This window comes from Chiloscyllium plagiosum, unplaced genomic scaffold (genome assembly GCF_037043375.1).
Source record: "Chiloscyllium plagiosum isolate Xiang-an unplaced genomic scaffold, Cpla_swu_hap1 HiC_scaffold_2, whole genome shotgun sequence".
In the NCBI taxonomy this organism is placed as follows: Eukaryota; Metazoa; Chordata; class Chondrichthyes; order Orectolobiformes; family Hemiscylliidae; genus Chiloscyllium; species Chiloscyllium plagiosum.
In genome coordinates, this window is record NW_028270140.1 from 17,521,899 (window position 1) to 17,548,105 (window position 26,207).

General features: G+C 46.1%; 1 protein-coding gene across 2 annotated transcripts in view; it reads right to left on the minus strand.

The window, feature by feature from the left end:
- LOC122564921 (inorganic pyrophosphatase-like) overlaps positions 1-24,226 on the minus strand; it is a 63,993-nt gene extending 39,767 nt beyond the window's left edge. Inside the window, exons 1-5 of one of the 2 annotated variants that reach the window (XM_043720405.2) lie at positions 23,895-24,222; positions 18,522-18,586; positions 6,371-6,424; positions 3,271-3,390; positions 1,641-1,727 (exon numbers count right to left, since the gene is read on the minus strand). In XM_043720405.2, the coding sequence (XP_043576340.2) occupies positions 1,641-1,727; positions 3,271-3,390; positions 6,371-6,424; positions 18,522-18,586; positions 23,895-24,060 (492 nt within the window). In that variant the 5' untranslated portion in view covers positions 24,061-24,222. Of the gene's footprint in view, positions 1-1,640; positions 1,728-3,270; positions 3,391-6,370; positions 6,425-18,521; positions 18,587-23,894 lie in introns of both variants that reach the window. The other variant, XM_087995018.1, reaches the window with a different exon arrangement.
- Positions 24,227-26,207: the final 1,981 nt, after the last annotated feature.

Sequence of the window (26,207 nt, forward strand, 5' to 3'; positions counted from 1 at the left end):
GCAAGCACATGGTCGAGGCGATCACTTCAATTCTGAGGGGGAGGGGGCTGTCTTTTGGATGAAAATGTTGGATTAAACTGAGGCCCACAGCCCCCTCAAGTAGATATAAAAGATGTCACAGCACTACTCAGAGGAGAGGGAGATCTGACAAACCTTTGTCCCTCAACCAACATCATGAAAACAGGTTATTTGGTAACTATCACTTTGTTTTTTGTGGGGCCTTGCTCTGTGTAAATTTGGCTGCTGCAGTCCCTATTGACTGTAGCATCGACTGTATTTTAAATGCAATTAATGAGCTGTGAAACACTTTTAGATGTCCTGAAATTCTGAAAAGCACAATATAAATGGAAGTCTTCTTTGTTGTACAGATATTTCCTTATGACTCTACGGAGCTTTGAAACACAAACCTTTTGAGAGGTCTTTGCAAAAGAGGATTTCATCAGTTACAAGTAGTTTAGTAAGGTAGCTTCCAACATTGGCTCAAAGGAGACTCAACTCCCAGCAATAGAAAGCATGTGGCCTAAGGAGAAGAAAAGAAGAAAACAAAGGAGATGCAAATCCCCTTTCATAAATCCACTCCAGAAAAATACTTTTCTCCAACCTCTTCAGTAACTTTTGCAAATAAACATAATTTAGAGAACTATTCTCTACTGAATATTGTTCAGGGAAATATAGCTGCTCTTGCCTAATTCCTAAATGTGTGACAGCAATGAGAGTCTAGTTATAATTTCATCTCCAAGTAGTGAATGCCAGCATTTCAAATATAAAACATGGGCTCATTAGTCTAATTCATTTGCTGATTAGTGGCACTCTGTCCTCTTCAGCACATGATGTAAATTTGCCAATTACACAACCCAAAACTGCATCCGTTTCTTGTAAGCCTAGCTAAGAATTAACCCCCTCGAGGTCTTGCTTACCCTGTCTCGGATTCCAGCTTGAGTTTCTCTAAAATTCTCCCTTTAATCTTCAGTGTGAGGCTTTAAATGTTGATTTCAAATAAGCTTTCACTATATCACAAATACTTATTCCCTTCCTATCATAAAAGGCATATGCTTTCAGGCTTATTTCCAAAGGAAATACCTCCTAAAAGCTGAAAATTTATATCTATGCAGCACGTTTCACATGCTTATAGTGTCTCAAAGTATTTTACAACAAGAAATCCTGTTGCTGTGTGGTCTCTGTTTTATACTGGAAGAAATGTGGCAGCCACATTTTCAATCTTTAGGTCCTCACAGAAATCAATGGGGTAAATAACTGGATAATTTGTTTTAGTGAAGTTGGTTGGAGGGTACATAACGATCAGGTTCCAGGGACAATTTCTTTGCCATGGGATTTTTTATATCAGCTTGAGGAGTAATCATTGCCTCACTGATTCTCATCCAAAAGATGGCATATTCAAATGCAGCACTCCTTTAACACTAGCCTGGATTATGTTTCCTGCAGTGGAACATGAACCAACAACCTTCTAATACAGAGGTGAGATAGCTTCCAATAGTTAACTTTGAGCTAATTAATCAGTGAAACTATCTATCATTTTTCACCTGGTTGTATATTATTCAGATCCATTCGAATTCAGGTCCAGATTGATTCCAGAAAATTAGTTGTGGTTATATAACAACATTTTTAAAAAAAAAACTAACCCTCGATCCAATGTCACAGACATCGATCGGATCATTATCACCACCACAGTCTGTACAGGGATCCTTGTGGAAGGGATCTTCCCAAGTCTGCTGGGGCAAGAAAACACATTTGAATGTTAAATATTTAAATCAATGTTCGTCAATGAACATATTGCACATTCCAGTGCAACTCTAGGTTGGCTCTAACAAAATAACTGATGGATTCACAGAATGTAAAACATTAGTGGAAATCTGAGACAATGAAATTGATGATTAAATATCCTTTACTTCTCAACATTTTGTTTTCATACTCTTGGTTGAGTTTTGTATTGCTTTCTTCCCCTTTTTCAACTGGATTTTATAAGTACTTATATCACTTTCAATAAGGCATGATAAAATCTTTGATGGATCCAGAGGACATGATAAAATGTCCGATGTGCTTCCAGGGTGTGGAAAACTGTCTCTATATGTAAGAAATAGCAAAAAAGTAGATTTGCTCAAATAGAATAGTCATTGAAAAGTTCTGAAGAAGGGTCACAGGACTTGATGTGTTAACTCTCTGTTTTCTCTCCTCAGATACTGCCAGACCTACTGAGTTTCTCTAGCGATTTCTGCTTTTGGGTGTTTCATACACTTCCCTGTATTTGACATGACTGCATATACTCTTTCAAGTGCAAAAGTCTGAAACAATTGTAAATTCAAGAGAAAGGTCAGTCACTATTATAGCTGCATTCTTTGTGCAGTAATCCCAAGAGCCCTTTACTCATCATTCATGACTTTAATGTACTCCCTGTGAGTCCAGTTCCTGCAATTCCACTGTTCCCAAATCTTCCTTAAACTTCTTTTGGTTGATACTATTTCTCTCATTGTCAAAGCAAAGCAACTTTGGATTCACAGTGCCAGTGACAACAACCAATCTCATCATGAAAATTAATCAAAAAGTGTCTCATTTTCTAAAGTCTTTAAATATTCAAATACAAGGTGTACTGTACACACACAAGAGAAGATGGTAATACCCCGGGAGAAAAAACTGGACCATCATTTTTGTTCTTTTCTTCATTCCTTATCCTCTGTATAAGGCTGAGAAATGAAAAACCAACACCCATACTGAGGAAATAGCTAAATCCATCAGGAGTTTCATACTTAAAGTGTGTTCCACATTGATGCACAATCATGTAATGTTCCACAGTACCACCTTGCAGAATAAATCAGAGTTCTGAGTTCTCTTTCAATAATGACAAGGTTGACACAGCAATTAGAATGACTTCTCGAATTGAAATAATATCTAAACCAGAGGACTAGAAAGATTGCGTGGATGATCAGGGCAACATGAAAGATAACCTATGTTCAAAGAATAAAGACGATTATCATGAAGACAAGATCAGCATGCATGAATTTACATCATTGGCCATGGAAAGAATAGGAACAGGAAGCCTGCAATTCTTTTTCCTTTAGCTGAGGGGAGCATGTATCAATTACAATACAATTAACTCAAATCAGCCCAAAGTTCAAACCCGTCCCTTAGCTGCCTGCGTAGTTCAGTACCAGACTTGCTGAACATTTATTCTACGGAACTCCAAAACAGCGGTGACCAAATAAGCAACAGGCTTAGTAAGTGAGGCGAAGTTCACAAAGTTTCACCATTCTTGACCTGTGGCAATGCTCCATAGTTCCAGATATAACCTTTGTGAGGAAAGATATTTGCTACGTAACGCATTTTATCCTTTTTCACATCTTGCTTGATTGGGTTCAGGGGAACATTTGTAGCAATCTGGAAAAGATAAAATAATATTACAACTGCATGATGAAAAATGTTCCTGGGAACTAAGAAATCCTTTAAGGTTTTCCTATCTATCCACTCAGATGGACATAAAGGTCCAAGATCCCACAAAATTCAAAGAACAAGTAATTCCCCTAGTGACCTGGCCACCAAACATTACTCATAAACTAATCATATGGCTTTCCTTTCATTGCTGTTTATAGAATACTGAATACACAAATTGGTCAGTACATTTGTCTACATAATATCAGTGGCTACATATCAGAACCATGTCACTGGTTGTGAAGAAATATGGAGCATCTTACAGCCAGAGACAGACAGCATGGAAACAGACCCTTCGGTCCAGCTAGTCCACACCGACCACGTTCCTAAACTGAACTAGTCCCACCTGCCCGCATTTGGCCCATATCCCTCCAAACCTTTCTTATTCATGTACTTATCCAAATATCATTTAAACGTTGTAACCTTACCTGAATCCAACACTCCTGCGTAAAAAAGTTGCCTCTTGCTTCCTTTTTAAAGTTTTCTCTACTCACCTTAAAAATATGCGCCCTGTTTATGAACACCCCCATGTTAGGGAAAAGACCTTTGGTATACACCTTATCTATGCCCCTCATGATTTTATAAACCTCTGTAAAGGTCACCCCTCAACCTCTTACACCCCAGTGAAAAAGGTCCCAGCCTGTCCAGTCTATTTTTATAATTCAGAGCCTCCAGTCCTGGCAACATCATGGTAGATCCTTTCTGAACCCTCCCTCCAGCTTAATAATATCCTTCCAATTATAAGGCGACCAGAACTGTACACACTACTCCAGAAGAGGCCTCACTAAAATCCTGTGCAACCTCAACATAACGTCCAAACTCCTATACTCAAAGGTCTGGGCAACCAAGGCAAGTGTGCTAGCTGCCTTCTTAACTACCCTGTCTGTCTGTGTCTCACATTTCAAAGAATTATGTACCTGAACCTCAGGTCTCTCTGTTCTACAACACTACCCAGGGCCTTACTGTTAATTGTATAAGTCCTGCCCATGTTTGTTTTACCAAAATGCAATAACTTGCATTTATCCAAATTAAACTCCATCTGCCATTCCTCAGCCCATTGATCCAATTGATCAAGATCTCTTTGTAATCTTAGATAACTTTCTTCACTGTTCACCAAACTTCCAAATTTGGTGTCATCCACAAACTTAATAACCATGTCTCCTATATTCTAATCCAAATCATTTACATAAATTACAAACAAAAAAGGACCCAGCACCGATCCCTGTGGAAGCCCACTGGCCACACGCCTCCAGTCGGAAAAACAACCCTCCACCACCGGCCTCTGTCTCCTACCTTCAAGCCAATTTTGTATCCAATTGGCAAGCTCACCCTGAATCCTGTGTGAACTAACTTTAGGAATTAACCCACTATGTGGAACCTTGTCAAAAGCTTGACTAAAGTCCAAGTAAACAACGTCTACCACTCTGCCCTCATAATTCTTTACCAAGGAAGAAAGGGGACAAAAAGAGAAAAAAAAAAGAAAATCTAGAGAGAATGGGAAACAAAGAAAAGGAAAGAAAGAGAAAAAAAAGAAAAAGAAATGAACATTTCTATACAAATGCAAGTTTCAAAAAGATGTTTGGATAGGAAGATGAATATGAAAAGTTGTGAGATATGGGCCAAATACAGGCAAGTGGGACTCATTTAGTTTGATAAACTTGGTTGACATGGACAAGTTGGATCGAAGGGTCAGTTTCCATGCCGTATGACTTTATGACTCTATAAATTCTTTATTTCTGATGAACCTTTATAACATTTCTCAAACTAGCCAAATAAAATGTTGCCATCTACTGGTGGAGAGATGCCAACATAACTGCTTAAGCTCCCTTGCTCAGCACCACCCTCACCATCGCTACCTGCTACTGGAGGTCCCATTACATTAGGGTAAGGTGAAGTGTCTGGTTGCTGGAGGGATTGTCAAGTCTAGCAGGATCCTGGTGGTGTCAGACATCAGGGGGGAGATGCTGCTGGGGAATGGATAATAACTACCCAGAAGTTAAGAGTAGGTATTTAATCCTCTGATTTTCCCTGGGTTACGACGAAGCCTTAGGGAGGCTGACCTTTCCAAATTCTCTGACTTTAAGGGACTTTTTCAGATGTCACCAGTTGCCCCACTCTTCCCCTGTTGCTCCACCTTTCCCCCCATGACTCCTTCTCTCCCTTTTCTCCTCTCTTCCACTTTATGCCTGTCTCCCCGTGCCTCTTGCCTCATTTCCCACCATCAGTAAGTTCAATTTCATGGGTAATTTCCTTGTAGTTAGGGCATCAGGGACTCTGCATGATCCTGTCGTGCAACTATGTTGCAGTAACAATTATCTGCCCACTGGAAAATCTGGGCTAGGGTGTTACCTTCATTCTTTTTCTGTAAAATTGCCTCCCAATCTATCCAGAATATAAGACAGACAGGGAGAACTTGTTTTGTGCAACAAATTATCATTTGAAATGCATTGTCTTGAAAGGGTGTTGGCAGCAGATTCAACAGCGACTTTCAAAAGACAATTAGATAAATATTTGAAAAAGAAATATTTGCAAGGCTATGAGGAAAGAATCATGATTTGGAGATGCCGGTGTTGGACTGGGGTGGACAAAGTTAAACATCACACAACACCAGGTTATAGTCCAACAGGTTTAATTGGATGCACTAGCTTTCAGAGCACTGCTCCTTCATCAGGTGGTTGTGGGAAAGAGCAAAGAGTGGAACAAACATCTCATGCAAAGAGGCAGCATAGACAAGATGAGTCACGTGGATGCTGCTACATTGAAAAACTCTAGGGTCCCGTTCTTTTCTACATACCAGTTGGTTCAATTTCTTTTTAAACCCTCCAAGTTGGCACGATGAACATCAGGTTCTGTTGAATCATCAACTACTCTGCACCATGGATCCAAGTATTACCCACTTTAGTGAAGTCTCTGTACCGCAAGAACTCACCTCCATTTTTGCATTGGTCCAACGAGGCACCTCTACAACCATATTAAACAAAGCCTGTAAAAAAGTGCAACATCTAAGTAACATCAATACATAAGCTTTATTCATGTTCTGATGCTATAATTCAAAGCTGTAATTTAGATAATAACCAGATGTTGGTGATTCACAGTGTATGTGTGTGGTCCAATGGCCTTGCACAATGATTTGTGTATTATGACTGTATACCTGTAATTGCTTTTGATAAAGCCACAGGGAATGAATGGTGTTTCTAATTAACCACATTTCCAAAAAAAAATCTTCTCTTTGCTGTCTGCATTTTAAAAACATATAAATTGCATCCCAACGCAACTGACATATTTTTGGTACAAATATTTTGGGATATTCTGGACAGAACAAGCAGAATGAAATCATGAAACTTAATTTCTTTACATGTTGAAAACTATGTTGAAGAGGATTAAATGGGTAAGGTCAAGGGGAATGGGAAAGTGTGTGGGGGGAAGGAGATGAGTGGGGTGAGGGAATGAGGAATAAGAACGAGGAGGATGAAACTGGAGAAGAGAGAGGGAGAGAGGTGCTTTGGAGAAGAGAGATGTGAGCTGGAAATGTGTTGCTGGAAAAGCACAGCAGGTCAGGCAGCATCCAGGGAACAGGAGAATCGACGTTTCGGGCATAAGCCCTTCTTCAGGAATGCCCGAAACGTCGATTCTCCTGTTCCGTGGATGCTGCCTGACCTGCTGCGCTTTTTCAGCAACACATTTCCAGCTCTGATCTCCAGCATCTGCAGACCTCACTTTCTCCTCCCAGAAGAGAGATGTGCAATGGTATGGGAAGAGAGGGGCACAGGGCAGGTAAGTGGGGAGACAGGGGCATTTCGAGAAGGGGGCGGGAAGAGGTGAGGTGCAGGAAGGATGGGGGGAGAGTGGGGCGCGGGGGGGAGAGAGTCAGGCGTGGGGGGGGAAGAGAGTGGGGTGCGGGGGGGAAGAGTGTGGGGCGCGGGGGGGAGAGAGTGTGGGGCGCGGGGGGGAGAGAGTGTGGGGCGCGGGGGGGAGAGAGTGTGGGGCGCGGGGGGGAGAGAGTGTGGGGCGCGGGGGGGAGAGAGTGTGGGGCGCGGGGGGGAGAGAGTGTGGGGCGCGGGGGGGAGAGAGTGTGGGGCGCGGGGGGGAGAGTGTGGGGCGCGGGGGGGAGAGAGTGTGGGGCGCGGGGGGGAGAGAGTGTGGGGCGCGGGGGGGAGAGAGTGTGGGGCGCGGGGGGGAGAGAGTGTGGGGCGCGGGGGGGAGAGAGTGTGGGGCGCGGGGGGGAGAGAGTGTGGGGCGCGGGGGGGAGAGAGTGTGGGGCGCGGGGGGGAGAGAGTGTGGGGCGCGGGGGGAGAGAGTGTGGGGCGCGGGGGGAGAGAGTGTGGGGCGCGGGGGGGAGAGAGTGGGACGCGGGGGGGAGAGAGTGGGACGCGGGGGGGAGAGAGTGGGACGCGGGGGGGAGAGAGTGGGACGCGGGGGGGAGAGAGTGGGACGCGGGGGGGGGAAAGAGAGGGGCGCGGGGGGGGGAAAGAGAGGGGCGCGGGGGGGGGGAAGAGAGGGGCGCGGGGGGGGGGAAGAGAGGGGCGCGGGGGGGGGAAGAGAGGGGCGCGGGGGGGAAAGAGAGGGGCGCGGGGGGGGGAAAGAGAGGGGCGCGGGGGGGGAACGAGAGGGGCGCGGGGGGCAAAGAGAGGGGCGCGGGGGGGAATGAGAGGGGCGCGGGGGGGAAGAGAGGGGCGCGGGGGGGAAGAGAGGGGCGCGGGGGGGAAAGAGAGGGGCGCGGGGGGGGAAGAGAGGGGCGCGGGGGGGAAAGAGAGGGGCGCGGGGGGGAAAGAGAGGGGCGCGGGGGGGAAAGAGAGGGGCGCGGGGGGGAAAGAGAGGGGCGCGGGGGGAAAGAGAGGGGCGCGGGGGGGAAGAGAGGGGCGCAGGGGGGAAAGAGAGGGGCGCAGGGGGGAAAGAGAGGGGCGCGGGGGGAAAGAGAGGGGCGCAGGGGGAGAGTGGCGCGGGGGGAAGAGAGAGGGGCGCGGGGGGAAGAGAGAGGGGCGCGGGGGGAAGAGAGAGGGGCGCGGGGGAAGAGAGAGGGGCGCGGGGGAAGAGAGAGGGGCGCGGGGGGAAGAGAGAGGGGCGCGGGGGGAAGAGAGAGGGGCGCGGGGGTGTAGAGTGTGGGGCGCGGGGGGAGAGAGAGTGGGGCGCGGGGGGAGAGAGAGTGGGGCGCGGGGGGAGAGAGAGTGGGGCGCGGGGGGAGAGAGAGTGGGGCGCGGGGGGAGAGAGAGTGTGGCGCGGGGGGAGAGAGAGTGTGGCGCGGGGGGAGAGAGAGTGTGGCGTGGGGGGAGAGAGAGTTGGGCGTGGGGGAGAGTGGGGCGCGGAGGAGAGAGAGTGGGGCACGGGGGGAGAGAGAAGGGCGCGGGGGGGAGAGAGTAGGGCGCGGGGGGGGAGAGAGTAGGGCGCGGGGGGGGAGAGAGTAGGGCGCGGGGGGGGAGAGAGTAGGGCGCGGGGGGGGAGAGAGTAGGGCGCGGGGGGGAGAGAGTAGGGCGCGGGGGGGGAGAGAGTAGGGCGCGGGGGGGGAGAGAGTAGGGCGCGGGGGGGAGAGAGTAGGGCGCGGGGGGGAGAGAGTAGGGCGCGGGGGGGAGAGAGTAGGGCGCGGGGGGGAGAGAGTAGGGCGCGGGGGGGAGAGAGTAGGGCGCGGGGGGGAGAGAATATGGCACGGGGGGTGGGAGTTCGGCGCGGGGGTGAGAGGGAGCTCGGTGGGGGGGGGGAGGAGAGTGTGGGGCGCGGGCGGGAGAGTGGAGAGGGGGGGGAATGTGGGGCGCGGGGGGGAGAGAGTGGGGCGCGGGGGAGAGAGTGGGGCGTGGGACGGAGAGTGTGGGGTACGGGGGAGAACGTGGGGTACGGGTGGAGAACGTGGGGTGAGGGGGAGTGTGGGGCGGGGGGGAGCAGAGTGGGGCAGGGGGGCGCAGAGTGGTGCGAGGGGGGAGTGGGGCGAGGGGGGAGAGTGGGGCGAGGGGGGAGAGTGGGGCGAGGGGGGAGAGTGGGGCGAGGGGGGGAGTGGGGCGAGGGGGGGAGTGGGGCGAGGGGGGGAGTGGGGCGAGGGGGGGAGTGGGGCGAGGGGGGGGAAGAGTGGGGTTTGGGCGGGAGAGTTGGGCGAGGGGGGGAGAGTTGGGCGAGGGGGGGAGAGTTGGGCGAGGGGGGGAGAGTGGGGCGAGGGGGGGGAGAGTGGGGCGAGGGGAGGGAAGAGTGGGGCGAGGGGAGGGAAGAGTGGGGCAAGGGGTGGAGAGTGGGACGAGGGGGGAGAGTGGGACGAGGGGGGAGAGTGGGACGAGGGGGGAGAGTGGGGCAAGGGGGGAGAGGGGGGGAGAGTGGGGCGAGGGGGGGGGGGGGGGGAGAGTGGGGCGAGGGGGGAGAGTGGGGCGAGGGGGGAGAGTGGGGCGAGGGGTGGAGAGTGGGGGGAGGGGGGAAGAGTGGGGCGAGGGGAGGGAGAGTGCGGCGAGGGGAGGGAGAGTGCGGCGAGGGGAGGGAGAGTGGGGCAAGGGGAGGGAGAGTGGGGCGAGGGGAGGGAGAGTGGGGGGAGGGGTGGAGAGTGGGGGGAGGGGGGAAGAGTGGGGCGAGGGGAGGGAGAGTGCGGCGAGGGGAGGGAGAGTGCGGCGAGGGGAGGGAGAGTGGGACGAGGGGAGGGAGAGTGGGACGAGGGGAGGGAGAGTGGGACGAGGGGAGGGAGAGTGGGACGAGGGGAGGGAGAGTGGGACGAGGGGAGGGAGAGTGGGGCGAGTGGGGTGAGAGTGGGGCGAGTGGGGCGAGAGTGGGGCGAGTGGGGTGAGAGTGGGGCAAGAGGGGGGAAGAATGGGGTGGGGGGGAGAGTGGGGCGAGAGTGGGGCAAGCGGGGAGAGTGGGCGAGGGAAGATTGTGAAAGTAGTTAGTGAAGTGCAAGAGGGGATTCAAAGAGGTGCAAGGAGGGGCAAGAGACATATGCCAATATTTACAAAATCCAGGATCCCTTTTTTTAAATTCCCTCTTGGGACATGGGCATGTCTGGCTGGTCAGCAGTTATCGCCTGTCCCGAGATGCCCCTGAGGTGATGGTGGTGAGCTGCCTTCTTGAACCTCTACAGTCCATGTCCATGTGCTGAAGGTTGACCCACAAGGACTCTTTCTACCTCTGACACTGGTGTTGAAATGTTGCACAATCTCTAATGGGTTATTCTGCCATTCAGTATTTTGCAGTTGCTCTGGAACACCCTTGACTCTGACACAAGAGAGGGGACTTACCCTCTTGGATTGAAGCCTGTCACTTCAGAAACACCTGACTGTTCCCCTAACGATATATACATTCCTATAATTATTGCTCTCCCAAGCTGCCTCCAATCTACATTGGGAGGTATAGTCTCCCTGCTCAGAGAAGCAAAATGAAGTTGGTTTGAGTTATAATCACAGTACATTGCTGAAGCTGGGGAGTGGAGAGAAAGATGGCATTCTTTGCGTTTTGAAAGTTGTGGTTGATGTCCAGGTGAGATGATGTGATATTTATCCTCAATTCATAGAGTTTCTGGGAATGAGTATTTCCACTTGTTCAGAAATCTTGGTTCTATATTTTACTTGACAAGAACTTAGCACTTCCTGAGAAAAAAACGTGAATACAATTTGGCTAAAACAAAAGCAAATCTGAAACAAGGTCATTGGCCTCAGTGATTAACTCTCCCCACAGATACCACCAGACTTGGTGAATGCTTCCAGCGTTTTCTGTTTTCAATCCAATCTGGCTGTTCAATCCAGAGGAATGGTTTCCATTACTAACCACACATAGACTGAGCCAAGTGTAGGAAATTACTTGCCTCCACTAGCCAACATATGACACTGCAATTCAAGCCCTCAAACTATGATGCAGTCAGATAATAAAGAAAATCCTACTTATAAACATACAAAAGTACGTGCATATCAGGAGCAGTAGTCTATTTGGTCCCTTCAACCTGCTCCACCATTCTGTAAGGTCATGGCTGACCTGATTGTGGCCTCAACTCTACATTCACACTTATCCACAATAACCCTTGAATCCCAAAGCCTCTGCCTGTCTGTATAGATTCACAGAGATCTACAGCACAGAAAAAGGTCCTTTGGCCCATGACATTCACGTCACTCAAGAACAACCACCTAACTATTCTATTCTTATGTTCCATCACTTGACCCATAGTCCTGTAGACCTTGATATCACGGGTGCACATCTCAATACTTAAATGTTATGAGGATTTCTGCCTCTACCACTCGTGCAGGCAGTGAGTTCCAGATTCCCACCACCCTCTGGGTGAAAAGGATTCTCCTCACATCTCCACTGAGCCTTCCATTCCCTATCTTAAATCTTTACTCCTGGTCACTGACCCTTCATCAATGGGATTGGGTCTTTCCTGCTGACCCTATCGATGTCCCTCAGAAGTTTACACATCGCAATCACGCCCCCTCTCAATCTCCTCTGGTGTAAACGGTTTATTTGGTACAATCTGTATTTCTGGGACTAAATACCAGCTTCTGATGGCTTGCCATTTGTTATTTCAAAAATAGTCCCACGTTATGCAACTTGCTTTCCGTTAACAACCCCAGGTTTTGGTGGCTTCTTGTGTCCAAACTTTGATCTGCGCCTGACGGAAGAGAATTTACTTCTCTTCACCATCCTCCAAGGACTGCGACAGCAACATTCATGGAAGTGGCTATAGAAATTACACGGACACCTCAAAGTAACGTCCGAGATGGTGCCACTCAAGTTAATGAATAGCATCCTGCATTTATATAGCGCCTTCAGTGGAGTAAGATACACTAAGAAAACTCACAAGAATATAATCAGATAACACACTGACACCAAGTCAGAAAAGCTCTCATTAGGACAAGTCCCTAAAAGCTCCTTGGTAAAGATGTTAGGTTTTTAGCAAGTGTTTATTTTAAAGAAGAGGAAAGCAAGAAAAGAAACTTGGAGAGTGAACTATGGACAGAAATTCTGGAGCTTAGGACCTAAATGGCTGAAAACACCAATGAATTCTCGGAAGTTTTGTAGCTGGAGGATAATTCAGAGGTTCAGCAAGGCCCCGTGATGGACATGGACACAAGGATAATAATGTTCAAACTGAGACGTCACCAAATGATATAACAGTACTCTGACATTACCACCCAGTCACAATTATATGAGAGTGCTGTTACTATGGAATGACTTTATCAGATGTATAATTTCTGTAATATCAAGTATCTTATGCCTGAGCACACATTCTAGTTTCAGCACTTTCCTTTATACTTTCATTATCACTCTGCACAACAGTAGCTCCAGGAGTGCACATTAGTCTTCTGGCTGCAATAACTCTCAGAAAATTGCGAGAATAATCTAAAATAAGAGCTGAATGAAACAACTGTAAAAGGAATAGGCCGCACAGACATTGAGCTTGTTTCACTTCTTCATCCCAACACAACCGTTTCACTGCTGAATAGTTCAACTCTACTTTTATAATGGTGCCTCCTTCTTCTGCATTCTCTGTCAGAGAGGAAAAGGTCTCTCTATATCCACCTTAATAAATCTATTCTAATTACACCATTCTCTAATCTTTCAGCCTTAAAGCAATACAAATCAAATTTACAAATCCTCAGCAGGGGGGACAATAATCATAAAGAAAAAATTAATGCTTGGAAAGGAACATTTGGCTATACCATAGCTCTAATTTGAAGGATATCAGACAAATTGGATTAATATGTGTCATTCTCGACTTTTACTTTTTTTTCATTTTAAGACACAGTCTCATTATCTAAATGCTAAAGCCCCAAAGGCAAGTGGGACTAGATTAATTTTGTATATTTGGACCGAAGGGTCTGTTTCCATGCTGTACAGCTCCATGACACTATGACTCTCAACTGACCTCTGGAATGGCCGAAGAAGCCCCTCAATTTGAGACCAATTAATGATGAGCAATAAATTGCAGCCCTACCAGCATTACTTCCATCCCATCAAAGAACCCAAGAAAATGTGTGATGCCTGGAGAGGGCAACTTGAGAAGTTATGCTGCAATATTGGGCAAATATGGAACCGTAAAGGACAGGTCATTTGGGGATGAAGAAAGAGGTAGTGGTGAACAAAGAAGTCGTTGTGATGGACAGTCACTGGTAAGTGTCAGGAAGTGATTAAATGCTTCTGAAAGAAAATCAGGGGCATCCAGAAAATTTGGGGATAGAGTCAAAAAGCATAGAGACAGGCCCTTCAGCTCACCACGTTTATGCTGACCAAACTACCTTAATCCCATTTACCTGCACTGCATGCTTAGCCCATTATGCCCTGGAATTTTAAGTACTCATCCAGATGCTTCTTAAACGATGCTAAATAGCAAACACAGAAGAAGTTAGATGAGTTAAGGCAGTTAAAATTAAAGGAATAACAAATCAAGTAACAGAAGAAAGTTTTCTTTTTAACTAATTCAAGGGGTGTGGACGTCACTGGCTAGGCCAGCATTTACAGCCCAACTCTTAGGAGCCTTTAGAGAATAGAAACAATTTACTTGAAGCATGTGGCAGAGGAGATGCTGTAGAGAGTTCAAGGTCATAGCTGCCTGAAAAAGGGATCGAGTACAAATATTGGCAATCATGTTACAACTGGATAACTGTATTTGGAAAGGCAAGGACTGATGAGGGGTAATCAATATGGCTTTGTGTGTGGGAAATCATGTCTCACTAACTTGATTGAAATTTTGAAGAAGAAACGAAGAGGATTGATGAGGGCAGAGTGGTGGACATGATCTATATGGACTTCAGTAAGGTGTTCGACAAGGTTCCTCATGGGAGACTGGTTAGCAAGGTTAGATCTGACGGAATACAGGGAGAACTAGACATTTGGATACAGAACTGGCTCAAAGGTAGAAGACAGAGGGTGGTGGTGGAGAGTTGCTTTGCAGACTGGAGGCCTGTGACCAAAGGTGTGCCACAATGGTCGATCTGGGTCAACTGCTTTTCATCATTTATATAAATGATTTGGATGTGAACTTGGGAGATATGGTTAGTAAGTTTGCAGATGATACCAAAATTGGAGGTGTAAGTGGACAGTAAAGAAGGTTACCTCAGAATAAACAGGATCTTCATCAGATGAGCCAATGGGCCGAGGAGTGGCAGATGGAGTTTACTTAATATAAATGTGAGGTGCTGCATTATGGAAAGGCAAATCAGGGCAGGATTTATACACTAAATGGTAAGGTCCTGGGGAGTGTTGCTGAGCAAAGAGACCTTGGAGTGCATGTTCATAGCTCCTTGAAAGTGGAGCCGCAGGTAAATAGAATAATGAAGGAGGCGTTTGGTATGGTTGCCTTTATTGCTTAGTGCATTGACTATAGGAGTTACAAGGTCATGCTGCAGCTGTACAGGACACTGGTTAGGCCACTTTTGGAATACTGAGTGCAATTCTGGTCTCCCTGCTACAGGAAGGATGTTGGGAGACTTGAAAGGCTTCAGAAAAGATTTACAAGGAAGTTGCCAGGGTTGGAGGATTTGAGCCATAGGGAGAGGCTGAATAGGCTGGATCTATTTTCCCTGGAGCGTCAGAGGATGAGGGGTGACCTTATAGGTGTTTATAAAATCATGAGAGGCATTGATAGGATGAATAGACAAGATCTTTTCCCTGGGGTGGAGGAATCCAATACTAGAGGGCACAGGTTTAAGGTGAGTGGGGAAAATTTTAAAAGGGACCTTAGGGGCAGCTTTTTCACACAGAGGGTGGTGAGTGTATGGAATGAGCTGCCAGACAAATTGGTGCAGGCTGGTATAATTGCAATATTTAAATGACATCTGGATGAGTCTGCGAATAGGAGATGTTTAGGGGGGTATGGGGCAAATGCTAACAAATGGGACTAGACTTATATAGGATATCTGGTCAGCACGGACGAGGGGTCTGTTTCCATACTGTACATCTCTACGACTCTCTGACTCTATCTAGGGACTCTCAAAAAAAAAGCTCAAAATTAAGAGGAGGATTAGAACACTAATTATAACAAGTATCAGGAGTGAACACGGGAAATGAAAACACCAAGACGGTAATCTTGAATGTTCAGCAATGTATATTGAATGTTATGCATCAGTAGCTGATTTTACATTTGTCTGAATTGGATGTAAATGGAAAGAAAAATGAGGGGGGGGGATAAGAAAGGATTGCAGTCCCACTACAACCCATTGACCATGATGAACGAAAGTCAAGATAAAGTCCCAGAATGGAAGTAAAAAATAATTGCAGAATTGGAACTAGACTAAAAGAAACAACATTGTAATTGGACACACAGAGAACAATTCCAATTAAGATTACAAAAATGGAGTACTGGAAGACCATTTAGCCCCTCAAGCCTGCTCTGCCTTTCAATAATATTATGGTTTCCCTGATCATGGCCTTACTCTACATTCTTGCCTGCAACCCTCCAGATTTTCGACTCTCTTGCAAAAGAAATATCTGTTTAATTCAGCCTGAACATACTCCCTGCCTTCTCTGCTCTTCAGGGACAAAAACTCCAAAACCCATTGTGAGACAAAATTTCTCCTCATTTCTATCATAAATGGAGACCTCTTTTTTGAAACTCCCAACTTTCCACAGGATGGGAAGCACAGAGCCAGCATCTACTCTGTCAAGACTTCTTTCCTTATCCCTGCTACCTGACTAAGGGGGGAAAAAAAATCTGATCTTTGAGTTATTCTTGCAGCTTGATTCCTTTCCCACCTAACCGTATTAACTGAAGAGTTGGCCACAATATATCTGTTCAGCTGGGGCTGTTTTCCCTGGAGTGTCGGAGGCTGAGGGGTGACCTTATGGAGGTTTACAAAATTATGAGGAAAATGGATAGGATAAATAGGTAAAGTCTTTTCCCTGGGGTCGGGGAGTCCAGAACTAAATGGCATAGGTTTAGGGTGAGAGAGGAAAGATATAAAAGAGACCTAAGGGGCAACTTTTTCACGCAGAGGGTGGTACGTGTATGGAATGAGCTGCCAGAGGAAGTGGTGGAGGCTGGTACAATTGCAACATTTAAAAGGAATCTGGATGGGTATATGAATAGGAAAAGTTTGGAGGGATATGGGCCGGGTGCTGCCAGGTGGGACTAGATTGGGTTGGGATATCTGATCGGCATGGACGAGTTGGACCGAATGGTCTGTTTCAGTGCTGGACATCTCTATGAATCTATGACTCTAAAGTCAGTAATATAGACTATAAATAGTTGAAGACCTACAGTGACACTCGCCAGCAATTACAGATTGCCAACTTAAAAATTACCTATCTATCCTGAATCGCAGCTGATTCCTGTTAGTTAGAAAATTGTTAATCCATGTTAGTATACTAAACCCACCATCATGAACTCGTGTAGTAATTTGTGCATATAGAAGAACCTCGATTATCCAGCATTCGATTATCCGAATATTGGATTATCTGCCAAGATCACAAGGTCCTGATGCTTGGCTAAACTATGTTATCTGGCATTTGATTATCCGGAGTTCAATTAACCGAAAGAAATACTGCCCGCCCGTGTCCTTCGGATAATCACGGTTCCGCTGTAAACTACTTTTACTTGAGTGTGGAGAAAGTATTACCGTAGTAATTGAAGAATCAGTAGGCAAGACACTGTGCAGCATACAAAAGGTAGAGGTTAGGATTAGATTATACTCATAGCGTTCTTTAAGTCTGTAGCTAAATCTATGCTGGTTCTGCAAAAGAGCACTATGCTTAGTACCACTCACCCACACCACTCACCCACACCACTCACCCACACCACTCACCCACACCACTCACCCACCTTTTCCCCCGTACTCCTTTACAGAAAATGAACCTTTTGAAAACTATCATTTAACCCACTATACTCTCAAGAAGAGTATTCCAGATCTTAACCACTCGCTGTGCAATAAGATTTTAACCTATTATGCGGTATCTTGTCAAAAAACCTTTGTAAACGCCAGTGAATAAAAGGGATGAATGCAGGATTAAAATTGACAATGATATGGATTCAAGACATCAGGTTAATCTGACATAGTAACTTCCATTTAGAAGTTGGTTGCTCAAGTACATCTTCTTTACAGCAGATCTGCAGTTCATTAAACTCTCCACACCAATTTGAAGGCAGATGAATTGTCACTTCAAGTGAAAGAAATATTAAATTCTCAAGAAAAGATAGGTTGAAAGAGTTCTGACATCAATTTGCTCAGAACCAAATTAGAATCAAAGGCTAGAATGAGCAGTCATAATTTCCAGGTCCCTTTATTAAACTGCTATTTTAATTAAAGATGAAGGTGACTCAGTGCAGAGGAAGAGGAAAAGGAAGAATATGCACTATTTAGAACAAAGACAGGAAATATACAGCCCTTACTCTGTGACAGATCTCTCAATTATGAATCAGAAGGTCATTTCCTCAAGTCTCACTCCAGGCACTCCAAAAAATAATCAGCCACTTTAGTGCAGTAACTGAGAGACCCTGTCATATTGCTGGAACTATCTTTAAGGCCCTGACTGTTCACTCAAGTGTATGCAAACAAATGCCTTAAGATGAGCAGGAGAGTTGCAGAGAAGCATCAGAACAATGGTTACATAAGAATATTAAAGCCCTCAAGCCAGTTCTGTCACTCCATTAGATCACTGCTGGGGGTACACAGATGATCAGCCACAATCTATTTGAATGGCAGAGCAAGTTTGACGGGCCAAATGATCCATTCCTGCTCTTAAGACCTACGTTCCATCTACCCATTGCAATTTGTATAAATTGGAATGTGTTCTGAAGGAGAAAGAGTATGAAATACAGAAGAAACTAGATGTTTGTCCCATCGAGAAAAATGCTGGTGCACCTTTTATTCCTCTCCCAGACAAACAAATAAATTACTCAACTAGAGAACACCAGCACTGAGAGAAAGCTTAAGAACATCACAAGTGCATTACTTATAAATCGCAGGAAGATAAACCGCTTTTCCTGTAGATTCAGAGGACTACCATTACGTGGAGTGACAATATTTCTTTTTTATTCTAAAGGGCTACATTTTGGGCCGAAAATTTGAAGAAGCTGATGTGAACAATACTGTGTAGGCCATCAGAACAAATAGTCAGCACACATTTAGTAGACCAATAAACAGCTGACGTTATTAGCCTACAATATAGCAAAATCACCAAATAATGGCATTTACCTTGTCACCTACTGCGTAAAGTGGAATATCATGAAAAGGAGAAACGTATTTACCCTCAGAATTCTCTGCAAACAAAAGGAGATAATGGAGATTAGACAGTTCATTCTGAGGCAGCATATGCAACATTCTTATCAGTATTGTGCCACACAATATAGGAAAGCGAGGCTGTTCTCCCAGCATAATACCAATGGAATTCTGCACCATTGGGAATGTAATCTTCTGGATGAGATGCTAATTCAAAGGCCAATCTGCTCTCTAAGGAGGGCTTTAAAGATTCCATTGTTCTATTCAAAGAACAGAAGGTGACTTGGCAAATACTCACCCCTCAACCATTAAAACCATTTGGGGTCATCATCTCGGCTCAGTGGTTAGCACTGCTGCCTCACAGCGCCAGGGTCCCAGGTTCGATTCCAGCCTCGGGCAACTGTCTGTGTGGAGTTTGCACATTCTCCCCGTGTCTGCGTGGGTTTCCTCCGGGTACTCCGGCTTCCTCCCACAGTCCAAAGATGTGCAGGTCAGGTGAATTGGCCATGCTAAATTGCCCATAGTGTTAGGTGCATTAGTCAGAGTGAAATGGGTGTGGGTGGGTTACTCTTCGGAGGGTCGGTTTGGACTGGTTGGGCCAAAGGGCCTGTTTCCACACCGTAGGGAATCTAATCTAATCTAACCTCATTGTTGGTCATTATAGGACCTTGCCCTGATCAAATTGTCTGCAACATTTCTTACATTATACCATTTCAAAAGTACTTCACTGGCTAGAAAGGTATGAAAGATATTCCATAAAGTGGAAGCCTTTCCTTTCTTTTCATAATTAGCGGGATGAAAAATTTTTTAAACCCATGAGGTCAGGACTAGGAACTGCATTAGGTTTTAACATTTTAAACACTCTAAATGTGTAAACAGTGGGCAAACGAAGCAGAAAGATAGCTATACAATCTGTTTCACAGAAGGATGCTAGGAAGTTCAAAGTTAGTTTCTTTTCTCAAGCAAAATGAATTACTGCAAAAAAAAGGGTAGTGGTTTAAATGAACTGTAATGCAGTGATAAAGATGTCGTGACTCAATCCTGAAAAGTCTGCCAGAATAAAAGGAGACCTTTGGCGATTAAAGTTTGAAAGGTTATTAAAGATGCAATAAAAAACAGATGGCTTAAGAACAGATATGTAAGGGAGAAGATTACATGTCAAATAGCATGGGCTTTGGGGTCATTTTAAGAAATGGAAAATGACTGAAGGGAATGTACCATGTGAGGCCAGGTAGCCAAAGGAAGTCAAACAAAGAAAAAGAGACAGATTCAAAATAAATGCAGCATGCAAGAGAATATAAAAGAATCATGTTGTGATTCAGTATGATAAGTGCATGTATGCATTCGTGTGCAATCATTCTTGCACTGACTGTAAACTGCATTGAACATTTCAACTGCGTATATTTCAAGTAAAAAGATATCTCTTACCTGTTCATAATAAAAGCAACATTTTTTTCTATCTACTTATGATATAATAACCATGAGGGAGGAAGTCTAGTTGAAAAACCTCTATGCTTTGGATTCCCTGTGTGCACCTATAGCTGCTACGTTGTGTGTGCTCCAGCTAACAGGTCTGACGGAGGGCTCTAATATTTTGGGCCCCTCCTTCATTAACGAGAAAGATGATTAGGGAGCACTCACCCTCGAGAACTTCCCAACTCTGTGACATCCTGCTTGATATCATCAGTCTCATTGCCCTCTCCCCTCCTCTGGTCCAATTGGGGCAGCGTGGTGGCTCAGTGGTTAGCACTGCTGCCTCACAGCGCCAGGGATCCAGGTTCGATTCCAACCTCAGACGACTGGAATTTGCACATTCTCCCCGTGTCTGCGTGGGTTTCCGCCAGGTGGTCCGGTTTCCTCCCACAATCCAAAAATGTGCAGGTTAGGTGTACTGGCCATGCTAAATTGCCCATCGTGTCCAGGGATGTGCAGGCTAGGTGTATTAGACATGGGAAATGCACGGTTACAGGGATAGAGTAGGGAGGTAGGTCTGAGTGGGATGCTCTTTGGAAGGTTGGTGTGTGGATGCAAAGGGTCGAATGGCCTGCTTCCACACTGTAGGAATTCTCTGATTTGATGAATGGCAGGTTCTCGTACTTGCACTTGCACGTGGGTGCATGACTTTCACGAATCCCTTGTATGGGGCCTGTTTTGTGGCCATCCCAGCCCTGTTGAACTGGTTGGACAAACCGTAAGATCCTGAATGCTACATCTGGAGCTTTGACTGCATGGTCCAAAGGCTGCAGCCGAGGTGAAGCAAGTCTATTGACTGGTCCTCTCTGAAGACTGTGAATAAGTTGGCTGGGCAAGTTTGCTCCTGATACAATGTCAGGTAGTCCAGCAAGTGGTGAAGAAAGGTCAGAGACTGCTAACGATTATAGACTCTTTGGGTGAGGGCAAGAACTTGGCATATGCCTTCTTTCCGGCAAAGTCCAAGGTTATCTGTTTGGTCGGAAAAACAAAAAGGCAAAACAGTTTTGAATGGGTAAAGGCTGGGAAGTGTGTAACATTCAGTGAGGCCTGGTGTGTTGCACATATCACTGTGGATCAACTTTGAAACTACATCATCATTCTTTTACCGTCATGGGGTTAAAAATTCCTTGAACGCCCTTCCAAACAACACTTTGGATGTAGTTGAGTGTGTGATGCTGGAAAAGCACAGCAGGTCAGGCAGCATCCGAGGAACAGGAGAATCGATGTTTCGGGCATAAGCCCTTCATGAGGTATCATGATTTTTGATGAAGTGTTTATGCCCGAAATGTCGATTCTCCTGCTCCTCGGATGCTGCCTGACCTGCTGTGCTTTTCCAGCACCACACTCTCGACTCTAATCTCCAGCATCTGCAGTCCTCACTTTCTCCAACACTATGGATATATATCTACATTATGTAGACTGCAGCGGTTCAAGATACCACCTTCTCAAGGGCAACTAAAGATGAGAAACAAGTGCTAGCCTTGCCACTGTCATTCACATTGAGGGATAAGAATAAAAGAAAATATACAGGAACAGTGAGCGATTCAGACAAATTTAATATTGTTTGTTAAAAAGGAATTACAGTATGAGTAAAGGTATCTTGCTACAAACGTACTAAGTGTTGGTGAGGATACATCTATAGTGCTGTGAAGTTTTCATCTCCTTGGCTCAGGGAGGACATGCTTGCACTCTAGATTAGAGTGGTGCTGGGAAAGCACAGCAGTTCAGGCAGCATCTGAGGAGCAGGAAAATCGACGTTTCAGGCAAAAGCCCTTCATCAGGAATTCCTGATGAAGGGCTTTTGCCCAAAACGTCAATTTTCCTGCTCCTCGGATGCTGCCTGAACTGCTGTGCTTTTCCAGCACCACTCTAATCCAGAATCTGGTTTCCAGCACCTGTAGTCATTGTTTTTACCGAGGACATGCTTGCATGAGACGGAGTACAAAGCCTGGTTCCTGGGAACAGGAAAAAAGATTCACCAAGAGGACAACAGACCAAGCTGACATTCCCTAGAGTTTAGAAGAATAAGGAGTGAGCTAATTGAAACATATCAAATTGTTAAGCAGTTTGGCAACTTAGATACCTTAATGTTGCTCTTCAGTGCTGGGAAATGAAGAACATTAGATCACAGAATAATGAGACAGCAATTGTGGACTAAGGATTATGATTCTTTAGGATTCTCCACCCTTGATGTTGAATTGTTGAATGTTCTGAAGGAAATTAAATGATACAGTGATAGCATGGGACAACACAGTTGAGATAGAATATAAGCCATTATTTCACTGAATGGCAGACAAAGCCAAGTGGCCTAATCTATCTCCTATGTCTTCCATAACCAAAAGCAAAATGACCAGTAACAAGATCAGTCAACAGCTGCCAGAATCATTACGTTTGAAAGGTTTAGTCAGCCTCACTGCCACTGCACAGCCTGCACTTTGCAAGTTACATTTCAACATATATTTTGCTCGAAGCAACATTTAAGGGTTTAAATGCAACCCAAAACATTTTCAACCCTAAAGCAATGCACTAAAATCAGATGGATTAGCTGCAAAGGTTCTTTAGGGTGATATTTTCTTATAAGGTCAGAACAATTAGCTTCGTTAGATGTTAATTATTGAACTGACCATTTAGAATAGAATTGTAGTGGTGAACCCTCCAAGTCCAGGTTCTTGGTTCAGTTTCCCATGCCTCACTGTTCCCAAGCCTCAGTGTTCCCATGCCTCAGTGTTCCTACACTGTCATTTTCAGTTGTTGGTAGCAATCTAGCATTTTGAAATTTAATGAGAAAATGACTAAGAAAAAGAATCCATGAAAGTTGCAATATATTCATTCACAAAAAGTTACAGACTGACCATTGTTCCACAATGGTTAAATTGTTGCATATGTTAGATAATGATCACATCAGCAGTTAATTCTTTTCATTTCAGGGTAACTGCAAAGGAATTATGATTCGGAGATGTCAGTGTTGGACTGGGGTGTACAAAGTTAAAAGTCACACAACACTACGTTATACTCCAGCAGGTTTAATTGGAAGCACTAGCTTTCGGAGCGCTGCTCCTTCATCAGGTGGCTGTCAGGTGATTGATGAAGAAGCAGCGCTCCGAAAGCTAGTGCTTCCAATTAAACCTGCTCGAGTATAACTTTGCAAAGGAATTAGGTCTTTCTTCTGTGGGCAAGAAGTGTCCTTACCACTGATTACAGGGTCTGAGGTCTTGGACAAATAGGTGGAATTGTCCATTGATTCTAATCCTCAGACAGCCATGTGTGTGGGCGTGGCCACGAGGGCGGGCGGTGTCAGTCAGTGGGCGTGGCCACGAGGTGGGTGTTGGGGCCATGAGTGGGCGTGGCTATGAGGAGACTTGCGGGCGGGGTCCATGAGTGGGCGTGGCTATGAGGAGACTTGCGGGCGGGGTCCATGAGTGGGCGTGGCTATAAGGAGAGTGTGCGGGCGGGGTCCATGAGTGGGCGTGGCTATAAGGAGTGTGCGGGCGGGGTCCATGAGTGGGCGTGGCTATAAGGAGAGTGTGCGGGCGGGGTCCATGAGTGGGCGTGGCTATGAGGAGAGTGTGCGGGCTGGGCCCATGAATGGGCGTGGCTATAAGGATAGTGTGCGGGCTGGGTCCATGAATGGGCGTGGCTATAAGGAGAGTGTGCGGGCGGGGTCCATGAGTGGGCGTGGCTATAAGGATAGTGTGCGGGCGGGGCCCATGAGTGGGCGTGGCCGGGCTGGTACGCTCTGGACGAATTCAAACGCGACGCTTCGAGCAGGGGGATGGGCTTTGCGGAAACCCTTCAGATCAAATGGTTGAGACATGAACTTCCGGTGAGACCGGCGATCCCCAGCTGACCTTTCACCTCCTGCCCGCTCTTACTCACTGAGGTAAAGTCCGTAGCTCGGTGTCCACGGCTGGCCCCGCTCCTCCTTCCCGTAGCTGCGGCGCATCGTCCTTGCGTAGTGGCGGAGCAAGTCCTCAGCTTCCGATCGTCTTCTCCAACCGAACAGCCATCGGGCGGTCCGAGCGAGGCGGACGACAAGACGCATCTCCCTCGCGGACAGTGTAATGTGTGTTCCCGGGCAGTGGGGAAAGAGCCTGAGCGCTCAGCCTCCCAGCCTCAGCGCCCTCTCTTGGTGAACGACATCACTCCCAATAGGCTCTTGATGCTCTCAGTACTCCCCCTGTTGTCGGTTTGCGGCCATCGCAGGCTCTGACATCCATAGATCATACAGCATGGAAATGGACCCTCCTGTCCAACTAGTCCACCCTGACCACTGTCCTGCCTTTGGCCCATGTCACCCTCAACTTTTCCTACTCATGTACCTGTCCAAATGTATTTTAATTGTATCTGCATCTACCATTTCATCTGGGAGTCCATTCCATCCTCTGTGTGAAAAGGTTGCCCCTCAGGTCACTTTTAAATCTTTCTTCTATCTCCATATGCTCCCTAGTTTTGAATTCCCCCATCCTTGGGGAAAAACAACCATTGATATTCACCTTATCTATGTCCCTCATGATTTAACCTCAGCTGGGAGATTGCTGAACTTTTTCCAAAACTATATTTGATTCGTAAAAATAACTTACAAAATAACATTACAGAATTAACTATAACATTCAACTTGTCTAATTACAGGACATTCCACTCATTAGCATTGCAATAGTCTGTATCTGACTATCAGATAGTCCGTATTACAGAAACTGGACTAGCCACATAAATGCAATGAAGATTAGAGTGAGGCTGGAAAAGCACAGCAGGTCAGGCAGCGTCTGAGGAGCAGGAAGATCGATGGTTCGGGCAGAAATGCCCGAAATGTTGATTTTCCACGGATACACTTAATGAACTCCTCCTCAAGGTTATCCTAAGCGAGCTGGTTCAACCAATCGACATGTAGAATACAATCTCCCATGATAGTTGCCATACCATTTTTACAGGTATTAGTTATTACTTTGTCTATAGCCCGCCCCAATGTGATGGTATTATTTGGTGGCCTATAGACTACACCTATCAGTGACATTTTCTTCTATAACCCAAATAGATTACCTAGAACTGCCCTGGTGACATCCTTAAATATCAGATCTACACCGCCTCCCTTACCTCCCTGTCTGTCCTTCCGAATAATCTGATACCTCTGGATATTTAACCGCCCGTCGAGACCATCCTGTAACCATTGTCTCTGTATTGGCCAGGAGGTTGTATTCATTCGCGGGGTTAACTCATCAACGTTGTTCCGATTGCTACGAGCATTCAGGTAATGTGCCCTTATGCTAGTTTTTGTACCTTCTTTATGAATTCCAACATCTCCATTAATGACAGCTCCTGAGTTATCCTTCCTTTTTACTTGTTTTATAGTCTGCCTTGTACTTAAACCCTCCTGTACACATGCTAACCTGCTGTTTACCTTTTTACTTACCATCATACTTCCTGTCGCTTTCCCTTCCCCACCCTTTTCTGACTCACTAGTTTATAGTCCCAGTGACCATCCTATTTATCCTTTTCACTAGAACACTGGTTCCAGATCGGTTCAGGTGAAGACCGTCCCATTGGTACAGATCCTCCCAGTTCCAAAACTGTGCCAACGCCCCATGAAACCTCTTTCCCAAACCACTCCCTTAGCAACATGTTTATTTCCCTAATTCTCTTATCGCTGAGCCATTTTGCACATGGCTCGGGTAGTAATCTGGAGATTATAACCCTTGAGGACCTATACTGTAATTTTGTTCTAATGCTTGCTAATTCCCAAACAGGTCCTCCTGTCTGGCCTTGCCTAGAGATAGGACCTGCATATCTCTTACTCTAACCATTTAAGCCAGAGGATTAACTCTGGTTCAATGGAGGGTAGGGGGACATGACAGGAACAGTACTAGGCACACCCAAAAATGAGATGTTAACCTGGCAAAGTGACAACACAGGACTACTCACATGCCAAGCAATGGAAGCAGCTGCAATGGACAGGGCCAAGTAATTCCACAAGCAGTGGATCAGATCTCAGCTCCACAGTCCTGCTGCAGTCAGTCATGAACGATGGTGGACAATGAACAACTTGGAGGAGGAGGTGGCTCAACAAACAACTGCATCCTCAACAGCGCGAGAGCCCAGAACATCAGTACAAGTGACGAGGCTGAAACGTTTGGGCGCTCCTGACTGATGATGAATCCAAGTAGATAACCCATCTCGGCTTCCTCCTGAAATCTC